The 24,365-nt window shown below is 33.9% G+C and overlaps 1 protein-coding gene and 1 long non-coding RNA gene across 13 annotated transcripts in view; one reads left to right on the top strand and one right to left on the bottom strand.

Moving 5' to 3' along the window:
- Positions 1-24,365, top strand: part of LOC119642096 (irregular chiasm C-roughest protein) — a 380,139-nt gene that overhangs the window by 105,155 nt on the left and 250,619 nt on the right. For 5 of the 12 annotated variants that reach the window (XM_038041080.1, XM_038041079.1, XM_038041070.1 and 2 more), the window contains 2 exons: positions 944-2,676; positions 3,148-3,731. In XM_038041080.1, the coding sequence (XP_037897008.1) occupies positions 3,518-3,731 (214 nt within the window). In that variant the 5' untranslated portion in view covers positions 944-2,676; positions 3,148-3,517. Of the gene's footprint in view, positions 1-943; positions 2,677-3,070; positions 3,732-24,365 lie in introns of those variants that run through there. The other 7 variants (XM_038041075.1, XM_038041072.1, XM_038041077.1 and 4 more) reach the window with 7 other exon arrangements.
- LOC119642098 lies at positions 8,731-16,426 on the bottom strand. Its single transcript, XR_005247948.1, has 3 exons — positions 15,694-16,426; positions 9,423-9,871; positions 8,731-9,195 (listed from the first exon to the last, which is right to left on the bottom strand). It is a non-coding gene; the product is annotated as an uncharacterized LOC119642098 (long non-coding RNA).

The following is a 24,365-nucleotide window of genomic DNA, read 5'->3' as shown; positions in this document are numbered from 1 at the left end:
ATATTTATTCTCCTTTCTCCGCATCACATAAAAATATATATTAAAATACATCAAAATAAATACGAAATTTTTAATGATAATGAAATAGAAAATTACACGCTATAACACGTTCAGGATAGATAAGCAAAAAGGAGGATAGAACGCGAGATATGAAGCGGAATATAACGTTTCTTTTAAAGAACTTTTACGAGTAAAATCATTGAGAGTAATTTGCCCATTCTGTTTTTGAATGGTTTTATAGAGGGTATACGCATTGATTATACATATTTCCATCCCCCCAAAAAATAACTTTTGCCACCTCTTGAGAGATTTTCTTAGGAAGCAATAAGTTGATCCATATTGATCAGCCCAATCTCCACCCCCCACTGAATGTGTGTAGTCGAGCACTACGTTACGTTTACTGACTATTACTTCTGACCCACCTCGAATATATCTCTTGGTATCAATTTCATTATCACTTTCGTTTTCACTGATCTCAAAACTTTCTCAATAATCTCCTTCTTCCATTTTTTCTCAAGGGTAAATCTATCTAATATAAAACAAAATTCAAAATTCGCTAGTCATTGAATGCAAACTACGCAATAGCGGCGCCGACAGAGTTAGTGCAATGAAAGCATGTGACGCAATAGCGGCGCCTATGAAGTAAGTGCACTGATTGCACTGGCGCAATAGCGGTGCATACGGAGTGCAAAGGGTTAAAAAATATGAGGGGTTTTACATTTTTTTATAATCTCTTAATTAATTACATTTTTTCACCTCTTTTATAGATTTATTCTTCTTGTTTTTTTTTCAAAGTTTTGGTGGCTTTTTCATTTGAATTCAATTTCATAAAAAAATTTTTCTTTCTGCTTCGCCCAACTTGAACACTTAGTTGTTGCTGCTCTTATCGTTATTATTGCAAAACACGATTTCATTTCAATTTTCGTCTTTTTTCTTATTTCAGTGATTATAGGATTTTCCAGCGGACTGCATTTTCATAATGAAAAAATGCTTAAGGCGAAGCAACTAAAGCTATCATTACATAATAATAAGGCAACAAAATCAAAATCTCCATTCCAGTAAAGTAAAGTAGAGTTGAGTGCAGTAACCAGCAGCAATCAAACGGCGTGCTGTTGGTAAACGTGGCACGAAAAAGGAAAGACTGTCCGGCTTATGTCCATATGCTGCGATTGGGTGAATGTCGATATAAAAGAATGAGAAAATAAAAGTCCATAAAATGCAAAACAAGCTAACGAGAAAAGATGGTCAACTTAAAACAATAGTAAAAAACAACAAAAACAAAAGTAAAAGCAAAAACTACACTTTTATAAAAATTGTTAACGTGTGTAAACATCATATTTTCGTAATTATGTTGATGGCGTCCATAAAGACGACGATGATTCCGATGGATGATAAAGAAAAATTCAGACAACACTTTTACTATATTTGCAAATTAATATCGAAAAAATAATTATCGAAAAGAGTATAATCATACTTCAGACCAACAGCAACAATAAACTATTATTAAAAAATTAATTCAAGTGTAAAAGATACGCTTAAATAATTTTTTCAATAAACGAATTAACAAAGTTGTAATAAAAATGTTGTGTACACTTCAGCAGGAGCATAACTCTTTTTGCTGCAGACTTTTGCAGTAAGCCAACTTAATTTCGCAAAATGTCTTCACGTATGGTTTGTGTGTGAAAAAAAAGGGAAAATGGTAGACAATATTTTTGTACTTTTAATTCTGCTTCTCTCCAAAGCCCGCTAACATCTTAAAGCGTGAAACGAAGGACTCTGGTTAGTTCCTATAATTGCCACCCACATAAATGCTAATATTTTTTATGTCCGGCGATTATAATGTGTCAAGACATTGCACATTTATAATATTCGACGCTGGGACTATCAATCTGCTTGTATACGAAACAATGATTCAGTTTAAAGAACATTCGCGAGAGAGGCTTGAGGTAGAATGATTAGGGACAGGCAAGAAACTATGACACTTGATTTTTTTCGAAATAAATTTATAAAATAGGGTGACGTTGTTGTAAAAATACTCTAGAGAGTGGACGGTTGATTGAACGATTCCATACTCAATACAGGTTTTTCATAAAGCAGGTTTTTCTAACTAGATCGAATCTAATCTATAGTAGTAGCCCTACCTTGTTCGATTTTCAGATTTCTACATACATGTTCAACTTTCTAGCATCTGACCGGAAATTTATCTTAAATATATAAGCATAGGAAGAGACAAAATAATCTATATCCACCCACTTGATATATTTGATCAATAAAACATCTTAAGATGTGTGAAAAATGTACCAAACTGTTTCTAATTCTAGAAAAAAGGTTCAGTTTATTGTGTGCGACGAAGAATTCTAATATAATAACTAAACCAATGATTAACTTTTGCAAATTTTGATTACTTACAAAAATAAATTAATCAAAAAAAAAAACTAAACATTCTTGATCGGGTCTTTTATTTTCCTTAACGAAGTTTTTAGTTGGCAGACCCAGTTTATTAAGTGCAAACGATTTTAAAAAAATTTTAAATAAACTTAAAAAAAATTAAAAATCATATTTAACGAATCATCAGAATTCAAAGCTTCATTTTAGAATTATATATGTGTGTGAAAAGTCAAATAACCAACTTAAGCTGAATTGGAAAAATTATAGCTTCGAGCTTGAAGAAATTGCGTGAGTGAGCGTGAAGCGTGAGCCTCTTTGGCGCATTATATGGCTAAGAAGGCTGTGATGTTGATCAATGAAAATTCTTTATATAATAAAAAGTTGTATTTGAGTCGGACTCCAAATATTTAACATCTAATCGAGCTTGTTCAAAAACGCGTAGTTTTAATTTTTAGTCTACAGAGACCTAAGAAGCTTTCAACGCTTTTTCTGAAGAACGCGCATTAAAAGAACACGAAAGCAACTTGATCGTTTTATTTTTTTTTCCACCCCTTTAAACCTTCGTACACTTACTTGGCTATGGTTCATATTCAGATGTAATGAACTATGTATAAAACGTAAAACGTAGATATTTGCAAAAAACAAAAAAAATGCAGGAGCGGATATATAAACATTGTTAAATAGATTACTTAAAAAATTGTTAACGGTGAAATATAAAATTTTACAAAATTAATTCGATCTATATTTACTATTTTTCAGTATATTGAATGAAAGCGGAAACCCTAAGCAAAATTGTAGAAAATCGTCTAAAAAATAACTAAAATTTAAAAGAAAATTTTAATAGAAGTTTGAAAAAAAGAAATCAAATCAAAATTAATGACATAGAAGAAAAAGAGAAACTCTTACGAAATAAAATATATTATCAATCAAATCAGTTGAGAGCAAAGAGAAAAGCTCTATATCCGCATATTTCGGTGATACATGTTTGTGGAAAGGTTGAAGAAAGCAGAGCGGTATTATAACGGGAGTAGTTAAAGAATTCTTTCTTTTTACTTTATCACTGCGAAAGCCTATAAACGTATAAACGTGGAAACCTATGTATAAAACATTTCGATAAATCTTTTACAAGATGCGTTGGGTAACAAGGAACTCAGCTTATGCACTTATACGCACATACACACACGCCAACACCATGAAGCCACCGCTTTCAATTGCTCCTGCATCGGGGTTTAGTTACTCTTCATCTTTCATCTGTTGTCGTAAGGGACGGATGAAAGCATCGAAGCTGAAGACCATAAAATATCTGCTGGTTTATGCTGTCATTTCGCTCATCTGTATCCAAGGTAAGAATTGTTCATTTACTGATTGATGCTGCGTTTATAGCAAATATTTGATTGTATTCCCTTGAAAGCAGCGACAGCTAAATATGTTCAAAAGCATGCATCTATGACACCTTTTTTAAAATTAAATTGAAATTTTTTAATATTTAAACAAAAATCATAAGCTTTCCTTCAGAGCAATTGTTGAGTTATATTTAGATGTTAAGTGTTGTAATAATTAGCTCATGATAATCTGTAGGCGACCAAATGCCCCCGCACGAGACCCCTCACGTTTGAGAGCATAACCTCAAATCCGATTTAATCGTTTGATTCCTTAACTAGATCTGAACATTTTCATTATTCTTAATCTCCACAACAAAAATACAACCCCATTCTTTCCACAAAAGTCAGCCTTCTGCCTTTTAAGAATTGAAGCAAACATTCGCGATTATACTTAAGCCTGCTTATCCAAAACTACAATGTTCTCTGTTTATATTTTACGTTTAATTAAAACCTTGCAATATGAGCGTCTTTAAGAACTGAAATGTCAATGTTGCATCGCGAGCCGTTCGCGCAGACATCTTAAGACAGCGGAACATATGAAAAAACTTCTGCTGTCTGACTTGATCATACTTTGCTAAGCGCTTTCAATATACATTAATTCTTTCCATTTCTTTTGTAAAATTCGAACGCTCATGTGTACCATAATATTGTTTGGGGCGTTGCACCCTCTAATTGTTTGATTTTGTTCGGCAAAAGCAAAAAATCGATTTTTCAGTTACTGAAAATCCAAGTAATTCATTCTGTCTGCGTCTGTTTTTTTGATGAATTCATAATTGTAATGAGTATGGAACGTAAAATGAATCCGTAAATCATTATGTGCAACATATGCATAAAAAATATAATAAAACAATATATACATGCATATACTAGTATACTAGTATATATATGTGAAACGTAGATATAACATATAAAACTTATTATACATTACGAGTGTCTAGAACTTCACAGCAAAATTTTAGAAAAGGATTGTGCGCCATATGCCGAAATGTAACATATGTGGACTTGAAAATGGATGAAAGACGCCTTAAAGAAAATTTTGATTCTTATTAAACCGTTGACAAAACTTTTGTTTTTCAAAGTAAATTTTTGCTTTTCAACCACAGCTGAAGACATTCGTAAATCGCTTTATTTGAATAATCTATTGATGGATTTACGTGGTTCAAGTAATAGTTATCCGAAGCCCGCTTCAAGTCTTTTATATGTAAGCTTTGAACATTTCCAAGTGTTTCTAGCTTTTATAAAAAACAATTTGCATCTAACTTATTTGTTATATATAAATAGAAAAAACTTTCTATGCGTGTCTTATACATGTAGGTGAAAATCATAAAAACAGTTCTATGTAAAAGTAATTTGTTGTCTGCATTCATGTACATGTACAAGCATGAACTGCTTGTTTGCATGTATAACATTTAGTAAAGAGAACTTTTCCTAACAACTATAATAGCAATAGCAACAGAAACAGTAACAACTTTAACAAATAAAGGCAACAATGCATAAAATAGCCGAACAATTTTGTAAATGATTTTTCATATTTATGGAAACGATAATCGAAACAATCATAAAACCAGATAAAAATTGTATTCATGTTTCTGCGTGTTTGTGGGTATATGAATGAAAACGAGTTTGAAAATGCCGACAGCAACATGGCACAACAATAGGGTTGAAAGAATGAATGATTGTATGAACAATAAACTGCCATACATGTATGTCTGCCTTTGCATGACGTCTGTGTGACTACGAAAAAAGTTTAGCTCACAATCCCTATGAAAATCCAAACATTTACGTTATTATTATTGTCGTGGAGTTGTTTTGTTGGGTTTCCAAAAATGTTTATTACCGAAAAAATAACTTCTAAATAAAAAATTGCGATGATTTGATGGGCTTGAGTCTCCGAACTTGGCTATTAGATGTATTTTGTGTTTTTTTTTTTTAACAAATTGAAATAAAATTGTTAGGCAATAAATTTAATGCAAAACCAGGAAGTTTTTAATACGTATTGTATTTTCATTTCCCCGTAGCAGTTATATCTATTGTATATTGATGAAAAATTCCCCATTGGAATAATTTGAAATTCAAAATTTTTTGTGAGCGCAGATTTGTGAGAAAGCTATCACAATACCACGATGGTTCAGTTGGCCTCATCAGTCTATAAAACTCAATCTTTAACTTGAACCTCAATAATCGTGTTAGTTGAAAGTGTTTCAATTATTACAGTTTCTTTTCTTCAGTTTGAAGTGTTACTATTGGATTCAAAGTTTCGAATGCGGATAGTTCTCTATGTATCTATCAACTTGATCCTAATTTTTTTAAGTTCTGAAAATTACATGTAAATAAGTGGGTAGCTATCCCAAGCTTATGTATGGTATAAAAATATCTTTTTACCAACCTTGTTCATTTCTAATCTCAAAATGAATTGACATATCGGCTTTCTTGGTTTAGGCGGATTCCGAGTTACTCCAATTTAAGTTATAAAGGGTGATTTCAGGCGCTTCTACTTTACTTCTTATATTTAAGACTTACAACGCTGTTTTTTAACAATGTGGTGACCCCACGTTGATCTTGGGGACTCCTTTGTGTCTAATAACATTGTTTGTTTCTATCCTAATTGTCTGTCCCAAATCTCTAAACTGCATTTATTTTGGGGCTATTTCAAAATAGCACTTCATGAGGATAGGAGTTCGTGAGATGTGGGAGTGTTTTATATTTTGGCTCTCGCATACCAGACATCTAGAGACAATAGAAAGTACTTACCCATTTACGAACACGTGAATGAACGAAAGCTGAGTTTGCGAATAGGCATATTCTAGGCTCTGGCCCTTTCATTACCCGCCCTACCCAATGGTCTTCGTCGGCCTATGATGTCTATGGGAGACATCGAAGTTGGATACAACAAGAAACGAAAATTTAACCTGTCGACAATTTTTTTCTTTTTATACTTATATTTCACTCTTTCATTTCTTTAATACATATATTTATTTTTTGTTATTTTTCTCTAATACATATAACTTCCAATATGAAAAGAAATGTATGTATACATTTAGATTTTACATTAAATTAAGAAAACAAAAATGGATTACTGATTTGTAACAAAGTGGAAATGTCATTCATATTTCAATTCGATCATAAATCAGTAAGTGAGTATTTAAAAAAAAAAAAACCTAATGCATAGCAGGCTTGCTACAGCAGGTTATGAAAGCGTTGTGCATCGAGGGAAGTATTTATGAAGAAAGCGGCGGTGCAACATAATAGATGCCAGCTATATCCGGATTTGCTGCTGTTTTTGTGGTCTAACGATTTCACAGCTTGATGTTGTTCTTTATATGTCTATGATGATGAAATATAATGTGGGTTTACATACACACTTATAATTAAGGGGCTCAAAATTTTTTTTGATTGACTTCGGGCTACTTTTACTGATACATTCATTTTCCTTTTTATAACAATGCTTTTAGCAAATTGTCATAAATTGTAAATATTTTATTTTTACTGTTGTCTCTTCATTTATTACCTATTACCGACAATTTTACAAAGCAACTTTTGCACTCCTTTTTCTTTTCTTTAGTACTTTTCAGTTTTGAGGCATTGTTCAATCATTTAGTTTTGATATGTATAGTTTTAAATAAAAATTTCAAGCTAAGTGAATTCTTCAAAGAGTCAATATATAAACCAATAAAGAAACGGCCTTCGGATATATGGTATGATTGCAATTATAGCGTCTTAATATTTCGAAATTAATTATATTAATTATATTAATTCACACAAACTCCTTCCAAAACCTTAACCATGCGCACAAATCACCCGTAAATGCAACACAGCACTCTTTACTTATCTACATAGTCTTCGCTTAATGTGAAAAATAATTGTTTTCCATAGCTTTACAAAAAAGAAAATTATATTTTAAAGTATATATTAGTTTGGGGAAAAATAAATCCATTATTTTTTCGGTAGATGGCTGCACTGATAGATTTCTCGTAAAGTATCGATCAAACAATTTCAGATTTATGCTCGTTGGAAAGGTGACATTTCGCAGTAAAAAAATTCTTTTGCTGTTTTTTTGTTTGGTGCATTCAGTTGTGAGTTACAGCGTGTTAAAAATGGAAGTGAACAAAGAGAAAATTCGGTACATTTTACAGTTTTTCTTTGACAAAGGCGAAAATGCAAGCCAGGCGGCTAAAATTATGAATGGTGTTTATGGTTCCGATACTGTAACAGCCAATTATGTGCAATTTTGGTTTCGTAGATTCCGTTCAGGAATTTTTGATGTTAAAGATGCACCTCGCACAGGTAGGGCGTTAGTCGAAAATGTCGATAAAATCGGAGAAATGATCGAAATTGACCGGCATGTTAGCAGTCGTAACATCGCCCAGGAGCTAAAAATCGACCATAAAACAGTTTTAAACCATTTACACAAAGCTGGATTCAAAAAGAAGCTCGATGTTTGGGTGCCACACCAATTAACAGAAAAAAACATGATGGATCGAATTTCCATCTGCGAAGCCTTGGCCAAACGGAATGAGATAGACCCATTTCTTAAACGGATGGTGACTGGAGATGAGAAATGGATCACATACGATAACCCTCTGCGAAAACGATCGTGGTCAAAGAGCGGTGAAGCACCTCAAAGGGCCAGGAACGTTTTGCTATGCATTTGGTGGGACTGGAAGGGGATTATTCATTATGAGATGCTTCCATGTGGCCAAACGCTAAGTTCTGATGTCTACTGTCAACAACTGGACCGTTTGAAGATAGCGATTGACCAGAAACGGCCAGAATTGGCCAACAGGAGAGGTGTCGTGTTCCACCAGGACAACGCTAGGCCACACATCTACAGTGACTCGCCAGAAACTTCGGGAGCTTGGTTGGGAAGTTTTAATGCATCCGCCATACAGTCCGGACTTGGCACCAAGCGATTATCATCTTTTTCTTGCATTGCAAAATTTCTTTAATGATAAAAAATTGGAATCTAGGGAGGATTGTGAAAATCGACTACTAGAGTTTTTTGCAAATAGAGACCAGGACTTCTATGAGAGAGCCATTTTGAAGCTACCTTACCAAATCATACACCAAAACGGTGCATATTTGACCCAAATCGGACAATCCGAAGCATGTTAAATAAAGTCCTGAAGTTCATATAAAATATATATTAAGGACAAATTTACATAAACTTTTCCATATTCTGGTCACAGGACCAAAACACCCCAAACTTCTTCGTTATCTTTCGCAAGTATGCCGAGTTGCATTTTTGCAAGATTGCAGTTAAGAAATACCCGCCCAGTGACCCTTTTGGAGACAGATCGACGTCTTTTACTGGACGGACTGAACTTATGCCTGGGCTATTCTAAGCCCTACTCTACTTACCCTCTGTTTTGGCCCAAAATCTTGTATGAGACACTCCGAAATTGCTTCCTCAGACTCCTAAATCCATCTGCTTCCCATTAAAGAAAAAGAAAAAAATCAACAGATTTTTAACAAACGATAGAAGATGTTATGAGCGTAAATTATTGCTAATGTTGAAAAATAACCAAAAAAAATTAAAAAAAAAAATGAATAAAAGTTAGAAGTAATTATTATTCCTACATCATATTTCTCAACGTTAAAAACGAATATAAAAAATTTCCTTAATGTAGACTATAGACATATTCATTAACTTACGTTATTATACGACACACAGGAATACACTAATCATTAACCACAAAGTGATGGTGATTTCGTTAAGGTGTATGTGTTGATGGCTAGGTAGCGCTGCATTTAATAATACTTGAGTTCTAGTACATTTGACGGCAGTTGTGTGTACTGCTGTATTAGAGATGACACCGCAGTTAGCATTTACATACATATATATTTGTAACATTCCGTTCTTCTTTCTTTTATTTATTTCCATTTTTTACGTGCTTGCGTGTACTTTTCTTATGCTAGTTACAAACTCTGTTTTTGTTCAGAATTTTTTATGAAATTAAAAACTCCTACCCTTAATATGCTAATAAATGTTGTTACTGCGCTGTTCACATTTCTAACAATGGATTAATTTGACTATTCGTGCATATTGTTTTTGCACCAATACTCGCGTTAAGGAACTTTCATGTCTCCAGCTTAGCATTGTCCTTGTTTAAAAAAAAAACACAATTTACATCACAATCATTCGATATACCCCTTCAGTTTTTATAATATTTTGTTGTTGTATGATAAAAGTCTGAAAGTGAATGACCTTGTTGGACCAATCTGTGCCTTTTTCTTTTACAGTAATTTTAATTTTTAGTTTCGTTAATTTACAATTAGCGAAAAAGTGATCATAATATATTGCCATACACTATTCACCCACACAACCACTTCTTCACCTCAATGCTCAAATCATCCCCCTCGCTAATCGTTCTTGTTCACAAACGCAACGCGAAGAAGACAAGAAAAAAATCTCAACTAGCACGAAAGCAGAAACAGTAGATGTTATCACGATCGAAGAAAAAGTAAATGCCACAAGGTCTACTGTTAATTGTACCTTGTCGCCATATGAAGGCTTTCTTTGCACTAAAATCTTTATAGGGCAAGAGGTTCGGAAAATAGATGTAAATGAGCCAAAGTTAATAGAATCAAATTACAATTTTGATCAAGTCTCATTACAAAAATGAAAATATTAAAAATAGAAATGTTATTTTTGCAAGTTGTTTTATATTGAAACAAATTCAAGAAATAGTCCTATCCCAGTGAAATTTTCCCAATACACTGTTGTACAAACAATACACTGACCAATCAAATTCAGTTGTCCTTCAGCCAAAATATTTTAGTGTATTAAATTTCATCAAAATGTATTCAAAATTGCGACCTATCTTCCACAAAAGAAGACGCGGACGGGCATCGCACAAATAGCAGACATGATGAAGAGGGACATGCAGAGAAACGAGAGATAGACAGAGTAACAGATGCGTGCATACGCGTGTTCGATATTAGTATAATAAAAAGTGAATCTATTTCAAATTCTTTTGGGCGTTGCACACATTCGCGCAAAGTTAATGCACCCTTACCACAAGTTGTAAAGTATAGAAACATTCTAAGATCTTTGTTTGTAATTCCTTTTTAGGTAAACTAGGGTAGATCTCAGTGAATTGTTTTAGTTCAGTTTACACCTGATTCGCAGTGGCGTATGTAAGGGGTAAAAGTTTTTTGTAGTGTAGATAGCAGATAGGACAGTGGTATTCACCACACGGAAAATTATTACTATCCTTAGCGAAGCAAAAAATTGTAACAATTCGGGCAACTCAAACAAAAGAAAAACCTGTCAGCTGTGAATATAGCCAATAGAAATAATTGCCATGGTGAAATATATACTTTTTTCAATTTATCTATCGATTCACAGATGCAGAAGTCAGAAGATTAAAGGTTAAGCTAGTTAAAATTAAAGTAGAAGGATTCTTAAAACTATGAAGTTAATATATACACATAAGAAAAAGTAAAGAGAAAATCATACACCTTATCTGGCCAATCGGTGTGCTCAGCAGCTGAAGTACGTTAACTACAAATACACCACGTGAACACTTAATCAATGCAAACGTACCAAAACTTAGCAAAAATGTAGAAACATTTAGTACATCGTGGGTTGTTAAAACTTATAAATTTTAGTCTAAGTATAACGTCGCCAATGCATGAGTATTATAGCAAGTAAAACCATTATAGACAGGCAAGGCCGACCTTTAGATGCCCTATACCGCTTATATGATGTTGGCTCCGAAAAATAGACCTACGTGTTTCCAATACGGTATCATTATGAACTAATTTTCACCGAAAGTTCTTGAAAATTATGCCATTTACCATATAAAGATTCAGTTTTCATAATACCGTTTATACGGCAGAGCCGTGAAAAAATCGCTCCACCCGACCAAGGTTTTCGCCAATAATTTGGAATGCTGAAAGACAATTACTTAATGACTTTTGTCGCGATAAAACTGCTCGACCCGAGGCATTTTCAATAGGATTCGTCTTTGTGCTGAAATACGTCAGTGTGCCCAATTTAAACCAAATAACTCAAATATTGCGACATGTAGGTTGAAAACAACATTACGTGGACATCGTATAGATTTAGGTCGATTCATTCGCAGTTGAACTTGCATTGAGTAAATTTAACAAAAAGAAAATTTCTTGACGGGCTGATAGGAACGTTAAGCTTAATCTCATTTAACAACACTGACGAGTTAATGATGCCGCTTAATAATTTTAACATCGTAAATGCGTACGACTACCCTACTTTCCTGGAGTGAAGATAAAAGTATAAGTAATAGTACATTCTCGCAGGGTAGCAATTGCATACCGATCTAAATTTCTTAGCGTAAAAAGTTAGAACTGGTTCGATTGAGTTCACATGGCGTCAATCAGAACATGACCACATAACTCAGGTCTTGTCGTTATGTATGTGGCGCCGAATTCTGCCACCACATCAGTGTCAGTTTTCGCTAAAGCCTAACACCCAATCTGGCTTTATATAAAGATTATCCAATATATAAATTGAATCGAAGCTTGTGGTCAAACGCTCACATCGAGTAACAAGAGTTCACGTTATCCATCTTGTAAGAATTAATAGAAACAATGTAGGTCATGGAATTGAAAGAGCAGCACGTTGCTAAATTATTTAAATCAGCTTGGAGGAGACATAGATAAGTTTTCCAATTAAAGAACGACATTACTTTCACATCATCTGCGTATATTAAAATACGAGGTTATACAGTAACTGATGAAAGATCATCAATGTAAATGATAAATAAACGGGCTCTAAGTGACTACCTTCGGGGACTCCGGAAATGACGGATATGGCATTAAGCAGCCTGCGTAACTCAGTAAGTAATACATCCCTAGTATTCAACAATATGTTTATTACCGATGATTCAATGAAAATGAATGCAATAGTTCAACGAAGTTCTACTGTACGATTACAAGACTGTACGCTGTGGCACCCCGGCATTCAGTGCTACTTTAGCGATATGAATTTTTGTAACACTTCGTCAGAGGTAATTTTTGGTAGCGATATACAAAATTGTTTTGATGCAGTTAAGGATAGGGTAAAAGTTAATGAAGTTAAAATTCATTTAAAAGAATTTAGCAAAAAGATTTGGGAGCATAAGAACGTCGGAAGTTTCATAACCAGACATCAAAGGGGGAAATGAAACAACTTTACTTGTAGAATTGACGAGCGCATAGAACCACTTTGGATTGCTTAATAAAATAGATTTTATTTACTTTTTGCTTCCACATCAAACTCAGCTTGACTCTTAGAAGTAAATCTTATTCCAATTAATATAAAAACTAGTGCAAAATATAGTAGAAGTAAAGAAAAAAATAACAAAAGCCATTTATTTTAATAAGGAGAAAGAGAGACAAACGGGTCAGAATCCAAATTCCTAACGACAAACAGAAAAAATTGCTTTTAAATTCATTCAATTGAATCTACCAAGCATATGCAGGCAGGAGACCACAGAGCAGACGTATACTCAAATATTGGTCCAACTGAGCACATGTACAGCCTTTTTGTAATGTAAGGATACTTCGACTCTTTGGACCACTTTTTAATGAAATCATGTGTGAACTTAGCTTTACTTAAAGAGAGCTCAATGTGCAAACTAAAAAGTAATGTTTCATTGAATAGAATGTCTAAATCGATGAACGAATCTACGTTTTTCAACTTGGGTGAATCGATGAGTCAGTATTGAATGATTTCGTCTTTGAGAAAAAAAGATTCTTGCATCTTTTCAGATTTAATTTCATAAAATTTAACGATAACCATGTAACCAAATAGTTTAGGTCAATTTGAAGATGATCCGATTATGTTTCCAAGGAAAAGATTCATCAGCGGCCATTAAGATCTGGCTGGATATAATCGCAGAGGAGAGATCATTAGTATATAAATTAAATAATAGGGATCCTAAGGGATTGCCTTGAGAGACGCCAGACTTCACGGGAAATTCATCCGAGATGATGAAGTTAAAGAGAACCCTGAATGATCTGTTATGCAGCTAAGACGTTATCCATTTCACTAAGTACAAAGAGGAGGCAAATGCTTAGAGTTTGAAGATCAATAAGCTACGGATAACTAAGTCAAATACTTCAGTAAAAGCAGTATATACGACGTCCGTGCAAAGATCACTAGAAAAAGAATTGAAAGCATGAAAAGTATATTTCGGTAGAAACGATAGATAGAATAAAAGAATGATGAAAGTAAAAATTTTATAGCAAAAGCTAAATACTGAGTAACAATTCAGTCAGACAATTTAGGTAAAAGACTCGTCTTGGCGATGCCTCTATAGTTCTCAACGCGTTGTCTATTTCCACATTTATGAAACGAAATATGGAGACTACTCCTCCAGCAGAAAGGAAAAACATCTGACTTCAAAGCCTGATTCAAAATCTTCGAAATAACACCACATGGCTTGTCAGGGCACGATTTGAGTGTACATGATGGAATGCTGTCAAGCTAGTTGCACAACTATGTTGTAGAAACCACAAACCATCTAAAGCATCGTTCCGCAAAATGATCATGTTAGGAATCGAAACCGAGTTAGTGATCGAATGCAGATAATCAATAGTTAACTCGGAATAATGAGATTCACGTAGTAAAATATTGCTTTTGTTAAAAACGTAATGTTGATTGGAGGAAGTTGCATACGGCAGTTCAACGGACCGTCATGCCTGCAAAAAAATTTTTGGGTGGCACGGATCCTCAGGTAAATTAAAAGGTGGACAGCGGCTTAGTTATTTCCTAGCTAGTCTGCCATTACAATTAGAAGCACGATTGCATTGAAGTAGGTTACGATTAAATAATTCATGGAAAAACGCAAACGCTCTGTCAGATGTTGAAGTGGTGAACTTACGGCTAAAATTCTCACTATAGCGCCAAGCGACTTATAGCCAATTGAAGTCGCCTAACACTATGAATATAGAGCGTTGTGTAGGTATGTAGGGTTAGACTTTTCGGCCGCGTCACAAATGAGGGCAGCATGTGTGTTATAAAAAGAGATATCCGTTCTCGGAGGAATGTAGAAGCAAGTTACGTATTGATAATTTTCGCCGGAATGGCAACAAATTCAATATCGGGACGAGTAGTAAGTTCAATTGAATAGGACGGAACTGTAGCAGATGTGGCAATTAAAACACCACCACCCGTGTGATCCAACCGATCCTTTTTGAAAACCTGGAAAGAATTGTGGACAAGGTCCGATGATTCTAAATCACGGTTTAACCAAGCTTCGCTATAGGCCAAGCAGGAAAACTTTGTGCTTGGTATATTTATAAAAGTAGAGTAAATTTTTGAATTTAGGCTCCTAACATTTTAGTAAATGAAAGTTATATGACCTGAAGAAACATTTAGTTGTTTGAGGGTGGAGAAGCTACCGACTTAGTGTCGATCCCGACGAATGAATACCTTGTTTAAGGCTTCAAACGGTCACAATGCTTTGTTTAACAAAATTTCCATATTTTCAGTTGAGGCTAACACTTTATTATTACTATTATTATTTAGCCAGAGAATAAGTTCTAAGACTTAAAGCATTAGCATCTAAGGCTTTCGGCTTTATTAAAAACTCTATCGCACTTGAGATTTGAACCGAGGACCATTGAGCTGCTAGTCGAGGCACTTGCCTTCTCGGGAACTCAGGCAGATAAGCTAACACTTTAAAAGACGAGGCAGCTCTAGGTTGAGATGGAACCTATTTGAAAATGCTTGCACGCTTCAAATTGACGGATGGGACTTTTGCAGCTGGATAAGTTTTTATATTATCATCAGAGATGTCAGGCACCGATCTTGAATCTCGAATATTGCCTTTCTGGCAGGTACTGCCGGCACATTACTGTCATAATGTGTTTCTCACTTTCTCATCAAATTATTTTCTTAACTTCATTGCTTTTTTTTGGTTTATGTTAATATATATTTATATAAGATGATAAATACTCATATACATTAACACCATGGTTTTTATTATACATCGGTGAATTGATTCACCCGTCGCAATCCTCACTGCTCCAAACTGATGATCATGCGGTTATATCAATCATTTTTCGTAGTAGTTGTATTCTTCTTTTATTTCCTCTTTTGTGCACGTCATAATCAACAAGTATCACTGGTAATTTAGGCGTGACTTTCAATAATATCGAACATTGACCGAATTCATTTATCTGTAAACCTTTATTTATATTCGAAAAATACAGCTTATGACGTTAAATTTTTTACTTATTACTGAATAATTTAGAGCAATTGCTGTAAAACAAAGCTTTACAATATATTTTGCTTTACAATATATTAATTATATATTGTTTTAATGTTAACGGAAATTTCAAGTCAAAATTCACTTGGAATCAATTTGTGTTTTATGGTCTACTTTAGTTAAAACATTTAGATTTAATTTAATATAACGTTATTTTGCTTTTAAGAAGAAAAATTCATTCAACTTTTAACTTAGTCTGCAATAATTTAATGTCAAAGCTTTTCTGTTCATGAAGGATTTTCGTTCCTCTTTATCCTTTTGTTTTTTCACATATGTCTCTTTATTCAAGTCCTCCATATTTCAAAAGATATTTATTAATTTTTACTGGTGCACTTTGGCCTTTTACGTTCACAAAACAAAAAACTTTACATCAAAATTTGCAAAAAAAAAAAAATAATTTGCTTAAGTTTTTTCGCTTTCTCCGACACAAAATAATAATAACCTTCAAGTAATTTCTTTTCGTTACCAAAATAGTTTTTATGTCTTTTCAAACCTTCCTAGTTTTTATATTTATATAATATAAGTTTGATTAATTTTATTCTCAAAATTGATTTTTATTTTAATTCACAAATTTTCTTCAAAAAAAGCTTTTTTTTCCTTACAAATTGTAACAAAAACTCTTAAACAGCTTGACGATCAAAGGGACAATCACGACACTTTGAAGTAAAGCCTATCGTTACTGCATACACATAACTTTGGACTTTTTCTCTTTATATTTCTCTCTCTCTCACACCATTATCAATTATACAATACTAATAATGAAAGAGAGTAACGTAAAAAAAAATATGATTAGCGGTAATCCGCTATCCTTAAATAAAACATGAATAATGTGAAATCGGACCGACACTGACAAATACCCTAGCCCGAATATCGAGGGGGAGAGGCGGATTAATTATTTTTATTAATATTCTTTGAAAATGTAGACAGAGAAGCTTGAATGGCACCACTGGGAAAATGCACCCTTGCCACCTCAGCAAAGCTTACATGAGTAGGGTTTCTCGGCTTATTTATAACATTTGCACTAACAGCTGGATTTGGGATGGAAGGACGGAACACTCGAAATCTTAACGAAGTTCGACAATGGTACATCCACAAGTTTTAGCGTTGCCGGCGTGGGCGAAGAGAAATGGTGGCGTGCGACACTCATCGCATATTGTTTTCATTTTTTTAAACGTTCCACACAATGTCACGGGATTTTTACTTAATTCAGAAAAACCATTTCTTGTCTCCGTGAAAACTTATAAAAGTCATTGTCCCACTTCCTATAGTCGCGACATGACCAATCCTTTCAAGGCATCGAGGACAGAATTACCGCCTGTTTTGACATGATGTATAAGAATGGACACTCTACGTTAGAAAGCAGCGGAGAAAATAGAGTTTGTGAAGAAAGAAAAAAAAAGTTTTTCGCGTACTCAAAAACAATTTCTTAAATTAAAACGATTAAAAAGACAGTAAGCAAGGAGAAAAAGTGTCAACGTCGCAAACCAAGGCAGGCGTTTGGAAGCAACAACAGGCAAAATACAAGAAAGACACTTTTCTTGACGCGAGCACCGAGCAACGATCGCAAAAACCAAAACGATATCAAGACACAAAGTTCAATATGTTACAATAAATCTGAACATTTTTAGAATTAATTGGGCCTTAAGACCATATAAACAATAAGGCAATAAATTAAAAACGAAATCACAAAATTTCTTCACATAAATTAAAAACTACGACTACAGCGCGCTCGAAAATTACCAAACTTGGCTTAAGCAAATACCTGGAATAATAGTCACTGCCAGATTGAGAGAACTTGATTGTGGCAGATTATATAGCCCAATTGAAAACAGAATCAACTTTCTAACCTATGTGCTTTTAGTGTTTTCCGTTAACTTTAACCTACTTAAGCCAGGCTGCCTTTGAATTATCCTAAGTGGGACATTGACATAGCAGAGAAAATGGCGAAATGAGGGCATTTATAAAAGCAAGACACCAAAATCTTCATGTTCGTGACTGATTCATTTCGTTTGATATGTGTTACTAGGCTTTCATATAAAGTGACCACCAATCTTATTGAAAAAGATCGTGACTGGTTAAGATTATGGTCAGATGGACTAGCCTTAACGACCTCACTGAATTTCATTGGTCTATTAAATGAACGATGATGACAATCTCCGGGTAAGACGAGTGGGGAACAGCGGCTAGTTCAGGTCTATTATTGTTAAACCTGCAAATATCAAGGAGAATTTGGCGAGTCAATGAAAGCAAGCGTTGATAAATGAAATCGAGCTACTATTTTCCGATTATTCCTATTAGCAGATGTCGAGTGGACGAACAAACCTAATTTCCCCGTGTAGCCGAATCACGAATATCTATGTGAAATGTGGCACGTATTGCATTCAAAAAGCGCAACATATTTTGCATTATCCTTAGAATCAAACCGAGCAATTTTCCTTATTGGAACCTAATTTTAATTCTGCTCTTGTCTATAGCTAAACCCTCTGTAATAGCATGAACGGCAAGGTGTGGATATTTATATTCAATAAATATATGAACGTTTACGCTTCATAACAAAGTACATAAAGACATTACATTTCATTTAGACAAATAATCTTTAAGAGAATAAACACAGAATGCTACGTGTTGTTGTTGTGGACAAAAATTGCTTGTGAGCAAATTAGCTATAAAAAGAAAGAATTTATTAAAAAAGTTTCTCTTCTTCTTCTCGTTGTCGCCCCCTGTTGTGTCGCTATCTGCTAGTCGATTCCTCTCTCCTTCTCATCTATTCCATCTGGCTTAATAAGATTTATTGCATATGCGTGGCTATGCAAATGTTGTTACGCTTCAGCATCAAAATCAATAACAAAACGAAATTCTTTCTGCTTTTGTTCTTTATTTTTTTTTGTGTTTGCAGTTTAAAATAAATTCTGTGTACCAAACGGCAACTACTACACCAAAGTTCTCTTGAAATAACGAAAATTCTTTCAAATTTAAGTCTAACATTGTTGGGATTAACTCAACCATTGCTGTGATAAGAGTAGAGAGTAGAGTAGAGTTCATATCAAGAAAGATCAACTGGAATTTTTTTCTTTGTCGTTTTACTCCTGTATTTGCTCGAAAGGCTTTCATCAAGATCTGGAATGTTTTTATTATTTCTAACTGCACTTCTACGAAAAGCAAAAAGGGACAAAAAAATTCTATTAGTCATTTCGAACATTTGTAGAAAGTATCTTCTGCTCTCTCTCTCTCTTTGTCAATATTTTCTGTTTTTATATGATATATCCATAACTAACGAATGTGTTTATTACAATTTGTTGGCATGTTTCTCCACCTTTGTTCTTTCATTTGATCCTTTGATTGTCATAATTGTCTGTGAGTATGTTTTCACTTCTTGCTAACAAATTTGAGCCATGTTTGGTAAACAAGTGGAACGCGAACAATCTTTCAAAAAATCGCAAATAAAGCTTCAATTCTTCCAGAATTTATAAGAATAAACAAAGAACTTATTTGTGAAAACTGAAGGTCAATTTAGCGAGAAGGTAGCTGCCACTTTTATCTGGAATGTCGATCGTCTAAGTCCACAGAAACGTTAGAGAGTATTTCCGTGAAATTTGTTGAGCATTTTTTAGATCTTATTACAAAGAGCCGATGTGGTGTGAAGACGATTAATTAATACATTGAATATTCTCATATAATTATTTTATACATTTTATTGTTTTACATTTTTCTATCGTTCAAATACAAAGAAAAATGTTCGAACAAATAATTTTCATTGATTTGCACAAGTTCGTGATAGTAAGCAAAACCAAAAATAATAAAATTTTAAAAATATGTTTTCTTCGTCATTTTGTCACCTGTCACATATATTTATTCAAAATTTTTCGTCAATACTAATCACAAGATATCACTTCAGACTCCCCACTACCAAGAAGTAGCAAGATTAGCAAGATTCGATTAAAGTAAGGCAAATACCTCTTTTTGTCTTCTCTTGAAGTAACATTTCTTCGCAATCATCGTATTTGCGCTTTAGCTCAAGTTCTTTTTTCGGTTCTAACCTTTATGTAAATCAAGAAAGAAGATTTGCGGACTTGATATCTTAAGCAATTTAAGGATAGGTTCTTAGTCGTACATAGTTTATCGTGCATCTCTTAAGAAGTTTTCGAAGGCAAATAAACCTACGGTGGTCGATAGGAATGCGATGGTTGAAAATAGATTAGAAGAATTGTAACATTGTCGCTTGACGATGTTATTATATTTACGCGTATGTAATATTTATTTGTAACATTTGACTATTAACGGTTACATAAGCGGATATATTGCCACATCCTGTTCTATTAATTTTTTTTCGTTTAAAAACATAAAATTGTAAAGCCATCCAAAGCAAAATAAAAGCAATCTACAATTATATACAATTGTAACTAAAATAAAATACAATATTTTGCAAAAGCTTATACGAACCTGTGCAATACAGTTGGCGGTACAGCTAGAAAATAATTCGTTTTGCAAACTATGAGCCAAGCTGTTGCCTTATATAAAGATTTTTTTTAATATTACACTCATTTGCGATCGCATGTATGCCAATCTGGAATGTTTTATAAGACATTCTGCGGCATATTAGAAAGTTTTTGCCAAATTTAGTCATTCGAAAAAACTTTTTATAAAAGGACGTGTAGACCAATAGTTATATAGAAAATCTACCATGTGCATATAATGACTGTTACGCAAGAAACATAATAAATTAATATGAACTCTCTCATCACGGGTACAGGCACAGTTTAAATTGTTATTAAATATATACAAAATGTAGTGACCGGATAATAAACGGTTATATCATCGTTAATATATATTTCATCAAAGAGGAGATTACTCTCTAACATGGACCGCAAGACGTCGTAATCACCTTTTGGTGGCCGCTCATGTCGACATTTATTTTGAAAGTGAAATGTCTGGAAAGAAATTTGACAAGTGACGTTACAAGCAACCGTTTCATTACTTCTTTTCTAGAACTCACACCGAACGCAGTGTCTTAAAACCACTTTATCCACTGCCAGTTTATTCACTCTGCCCTTTGCAGCTAACTGATGAAGGCTATTGAAACTGCTTGCAAGGACCTTTCAAGTAAAATTGCTTGCTGATAGCAAAATACAACAGAATTTTCCTACAATTTTAATATCTGCATATGCATGTAGTATATATTCACACCAGTATATGTGTCACGTATAAAGGTTAACACGTATTTATCATTTGTTCAGATTTCAATTTGCCGGGGTAAAGAAAATCCTGTGAACGTGGATTAATTTCACTTTATAACTATAATCATTTTTGTGAAGTAAAACATCAAAGGCTTCTTTAACGAAAAGGTATAAATAGCAAAGAAAGTCCAGGGAAATCTGGACATTTTCATGGACTCCGTTGATAACCAATATATGACACAAAATTTCGTATATTTAACAAAATGGTGTGAATGTTTCGTGCGGTTATCTTTTTATTTACATTATTTTTATCGTACAAGTAACTCCAGTAAATCCGTTCAAGCTCAGCCGAGCTATAAAAATAGTTAACCTAAACTTATAGACAATAACTAATATGTAAGTCTTAACTAATTAAAAATACAACATCGATATAGCCAAGACTAAAAAGAACCGGGAAAGAAGCATAAAAGGACAAGTAAGAAAGTTATATTCGGCTGAATTCGAATCTCACACACCCACTACCATTAAATCTGTGACGTCCCAAGGTTTTATTCATTGTATTCAATTTGCATTCTCTCTGATTAATAAGCTTATGGATTAATAAGTATAAAACCTCAAAAAAGTGAGAAAAAAATATTTAATCGCTTGTAACTTTGTGTGAGTATGGCCGATTTTCTCTATATTTGTGCATGAATAGTAAAGCTTTTCATGAAATAAATGTGGAAAAATTTGAGCCTTCTATGTTCTATAACTTTTGGGTAGTAGGTAAACACTCAGAAAGTTATGTTTGAAAAACGGAGTTGCGTTTATTTTACGATGCATTGCGGTCTTGCGCTTTGATCAATTTGGTTCATTTTTAATACTAACCTGTGCCCAAAAGCTTCTAATGTTTCTACTAAATTTGAAGTCGATATCTTTATTTTTGCGACAAAAAGAGTGGCAACAACACGCGCCGCGCACACACAAACACACACAACCATTTCAGAATTTCATACTGGCTGAAGCTTCCTTCTGGATGTTGCAAACATTACGACAAAATAAGTACACCCTCTGTTCTTCAGTGATGGGGGCAATAACAAATAATAAAGTTGTGAGAAGTTGTTGGGCTGCTGAGCATGACAATACACATATACAAACATACTACTGAAGTAGACATACACATTCAGGCATTGTTGTGGAGAGTGGGCACAAAACATACGTTTTAATTACTTTTTATGTTACACAGAAGAGAATAACGGTAATGAGAAGAGCAAAAAAAAATCACTTTCATCGATTTCGACGCAATTGATTACAAAAGTTATGCAAGAATGACTACAAGCAAGTGAAACACTAGCAAATAAAACTGTATACAATAATAATAAGAGCAATAATTACTAAACAATAACAGAAGTAACCATATTACACAATCGAGTGTCACGTTTTCCAGAAATAATAAAAATAAAGCTAGCGTTTGTAATGGCAATGGTTTATTTTGCAGATGGCTTTTGAATGTGTTTCAAAATATTAGTCGGTGCAAAGATAATGCTTTCAGTTATTTCAACGAAATAATAAGGACTCAGGATTTAAAAGTTCGAAAACTTTTCTAAGGAAAATATTTCAATCTAACTTGTTTAGATTTTCTCCTGCTTATCTTCTCCTAGTGTAATTTAGAATTTAAAATCGGTTTATGAGGCTCTGACAGCTACGTGTTCGCTTTGCTTTAAAAAGGTTATCCTAAATTTTAGAAACACAAAACCCTTCCTAGCTCTGCGAGAGGTTATGACGTTTTATTGAATCCACATAAACATTTTTCTTTGAAACTTCGAGTGAGAAGTGTTAGGATAGCGATAGAAATCTCTTTTCCTGACTGCCTCAGTTATATCGCATGCGGTGTGCGGTTTGTGAGTCCTTCCTACGATCATGATCGTATAAGCACAGAGGCCAATCAGCAGAGCTGTTCACCCTCTGCAAATAATACATGGCGACAAATTCGGATCCGCAACATTGCGTTTAGCTCGAATGCACTATCAAGCCAGCAGAAGTCCTTGCGTTACGAAAGATAAAGCCGACCGCTTCAATCACAAAAAAAAATTACAGACACTTCACCATGTTCTGTTCTCAGCAAATATCGCCGCTGTACTTAAGGTCTTTCTCATTTACTTTGTCCGGTAATTTTTCCCACCCATCAGCGTAACGGCAAAGCTACGAAAAGAAATGAGGTTTAGAAATTATTAAAAAGAATTTGAGATCAAAACATTGTTAAAAAAAAGGCAATGCTAGAAAAACCAAGAAGCACACAAGCAACCCATACTTTTGCACAAAATTAGAAAGGAAGCATGAGCTGCTTAAGGGCAAAATAAAAGTAAAATAATTATAGCTCAGAAAGAAAAAAAGCCCGGTAAAGTAGAAAAGTCGTGTGGAAATATTTTGTAGAAATAAACAACGTTATAGGAAGAAGAAAGCAAAACGGAAAATATAAATTTCACGTTTAATTAAAGTTTGGAAGGATATTTTTCATTTATGTGTGCATCTATGTTTATGAACTTATTTGAAGTTGTATGTAGTATGAAGAATTTGAGTTCCAAGGAAAGGGAGAGCTGCTTCTTGTTTGTATCACTATGCAAACAACAACAATATCATGCGTACGTGATTTTCACGATTTATAATAAACAACATTTTGCAACACTTTAATAATAATAAGCCAGGAAAAAGAAAGCTCACTCAAAATTTTACCAAGTTTATTTGGCTTTAGGCGTCAAGTTTCGTATGGGAATGTTTTATTGTGATCTTTTCTTAGGGATATCAAGGTTGCTATGAGGTCAAAACACTCTGACAAGAAAACACATTGGTTTCTTTTATGACCGATCAAAGGTCGAAATATACCGCTTAGTGCCTCTTATAGTACATTATATGGAAACAATTATATACCACTAAGAGGATAACTCAATAGTTTATTCAAGTTATTAATCCGATTTGCCCATTAATCGATTGCCTTCGTAGACAGGGTCAAGGTTTCCATAAAATTTGCACCATATTATATCAGCAAACCAAAAAACGTTTAACCTACCTTATCTTGGTTCCAGCAGTGACAAACGATGACGAAAATTAAAGTTTATTAAATTGCCCTTATTGTACCCACGACGGATGTGTTCCTATTTGATTGGCTAAGAAGCGTTTAAAAGTCTTAGACAAAGACGGCAAAACAC

The sequence above is a fragment of the Glossina fuscipes genome, unplaced genomic scaffold (assembly GCF_014805625.2).
Source record: "Glossina fuscipes isolate IAEA_lab_2018 unplaced genomic scaffold, Yale_Gfus_2 213, whole genome shotgun sequence".
In the NCBI taxonomy this organism is placed as follows: Eukaryota; Metazoa; Arthropoda; class Insecta; order Diptera; family Glossinidae; genus Glossina; species Glossina fuscipes.
The sequence above is the reverse complement of the archived record's forward strand: the minus strand, read 5'-3'. Positions and strand labels throughout refer to the sequence as shown.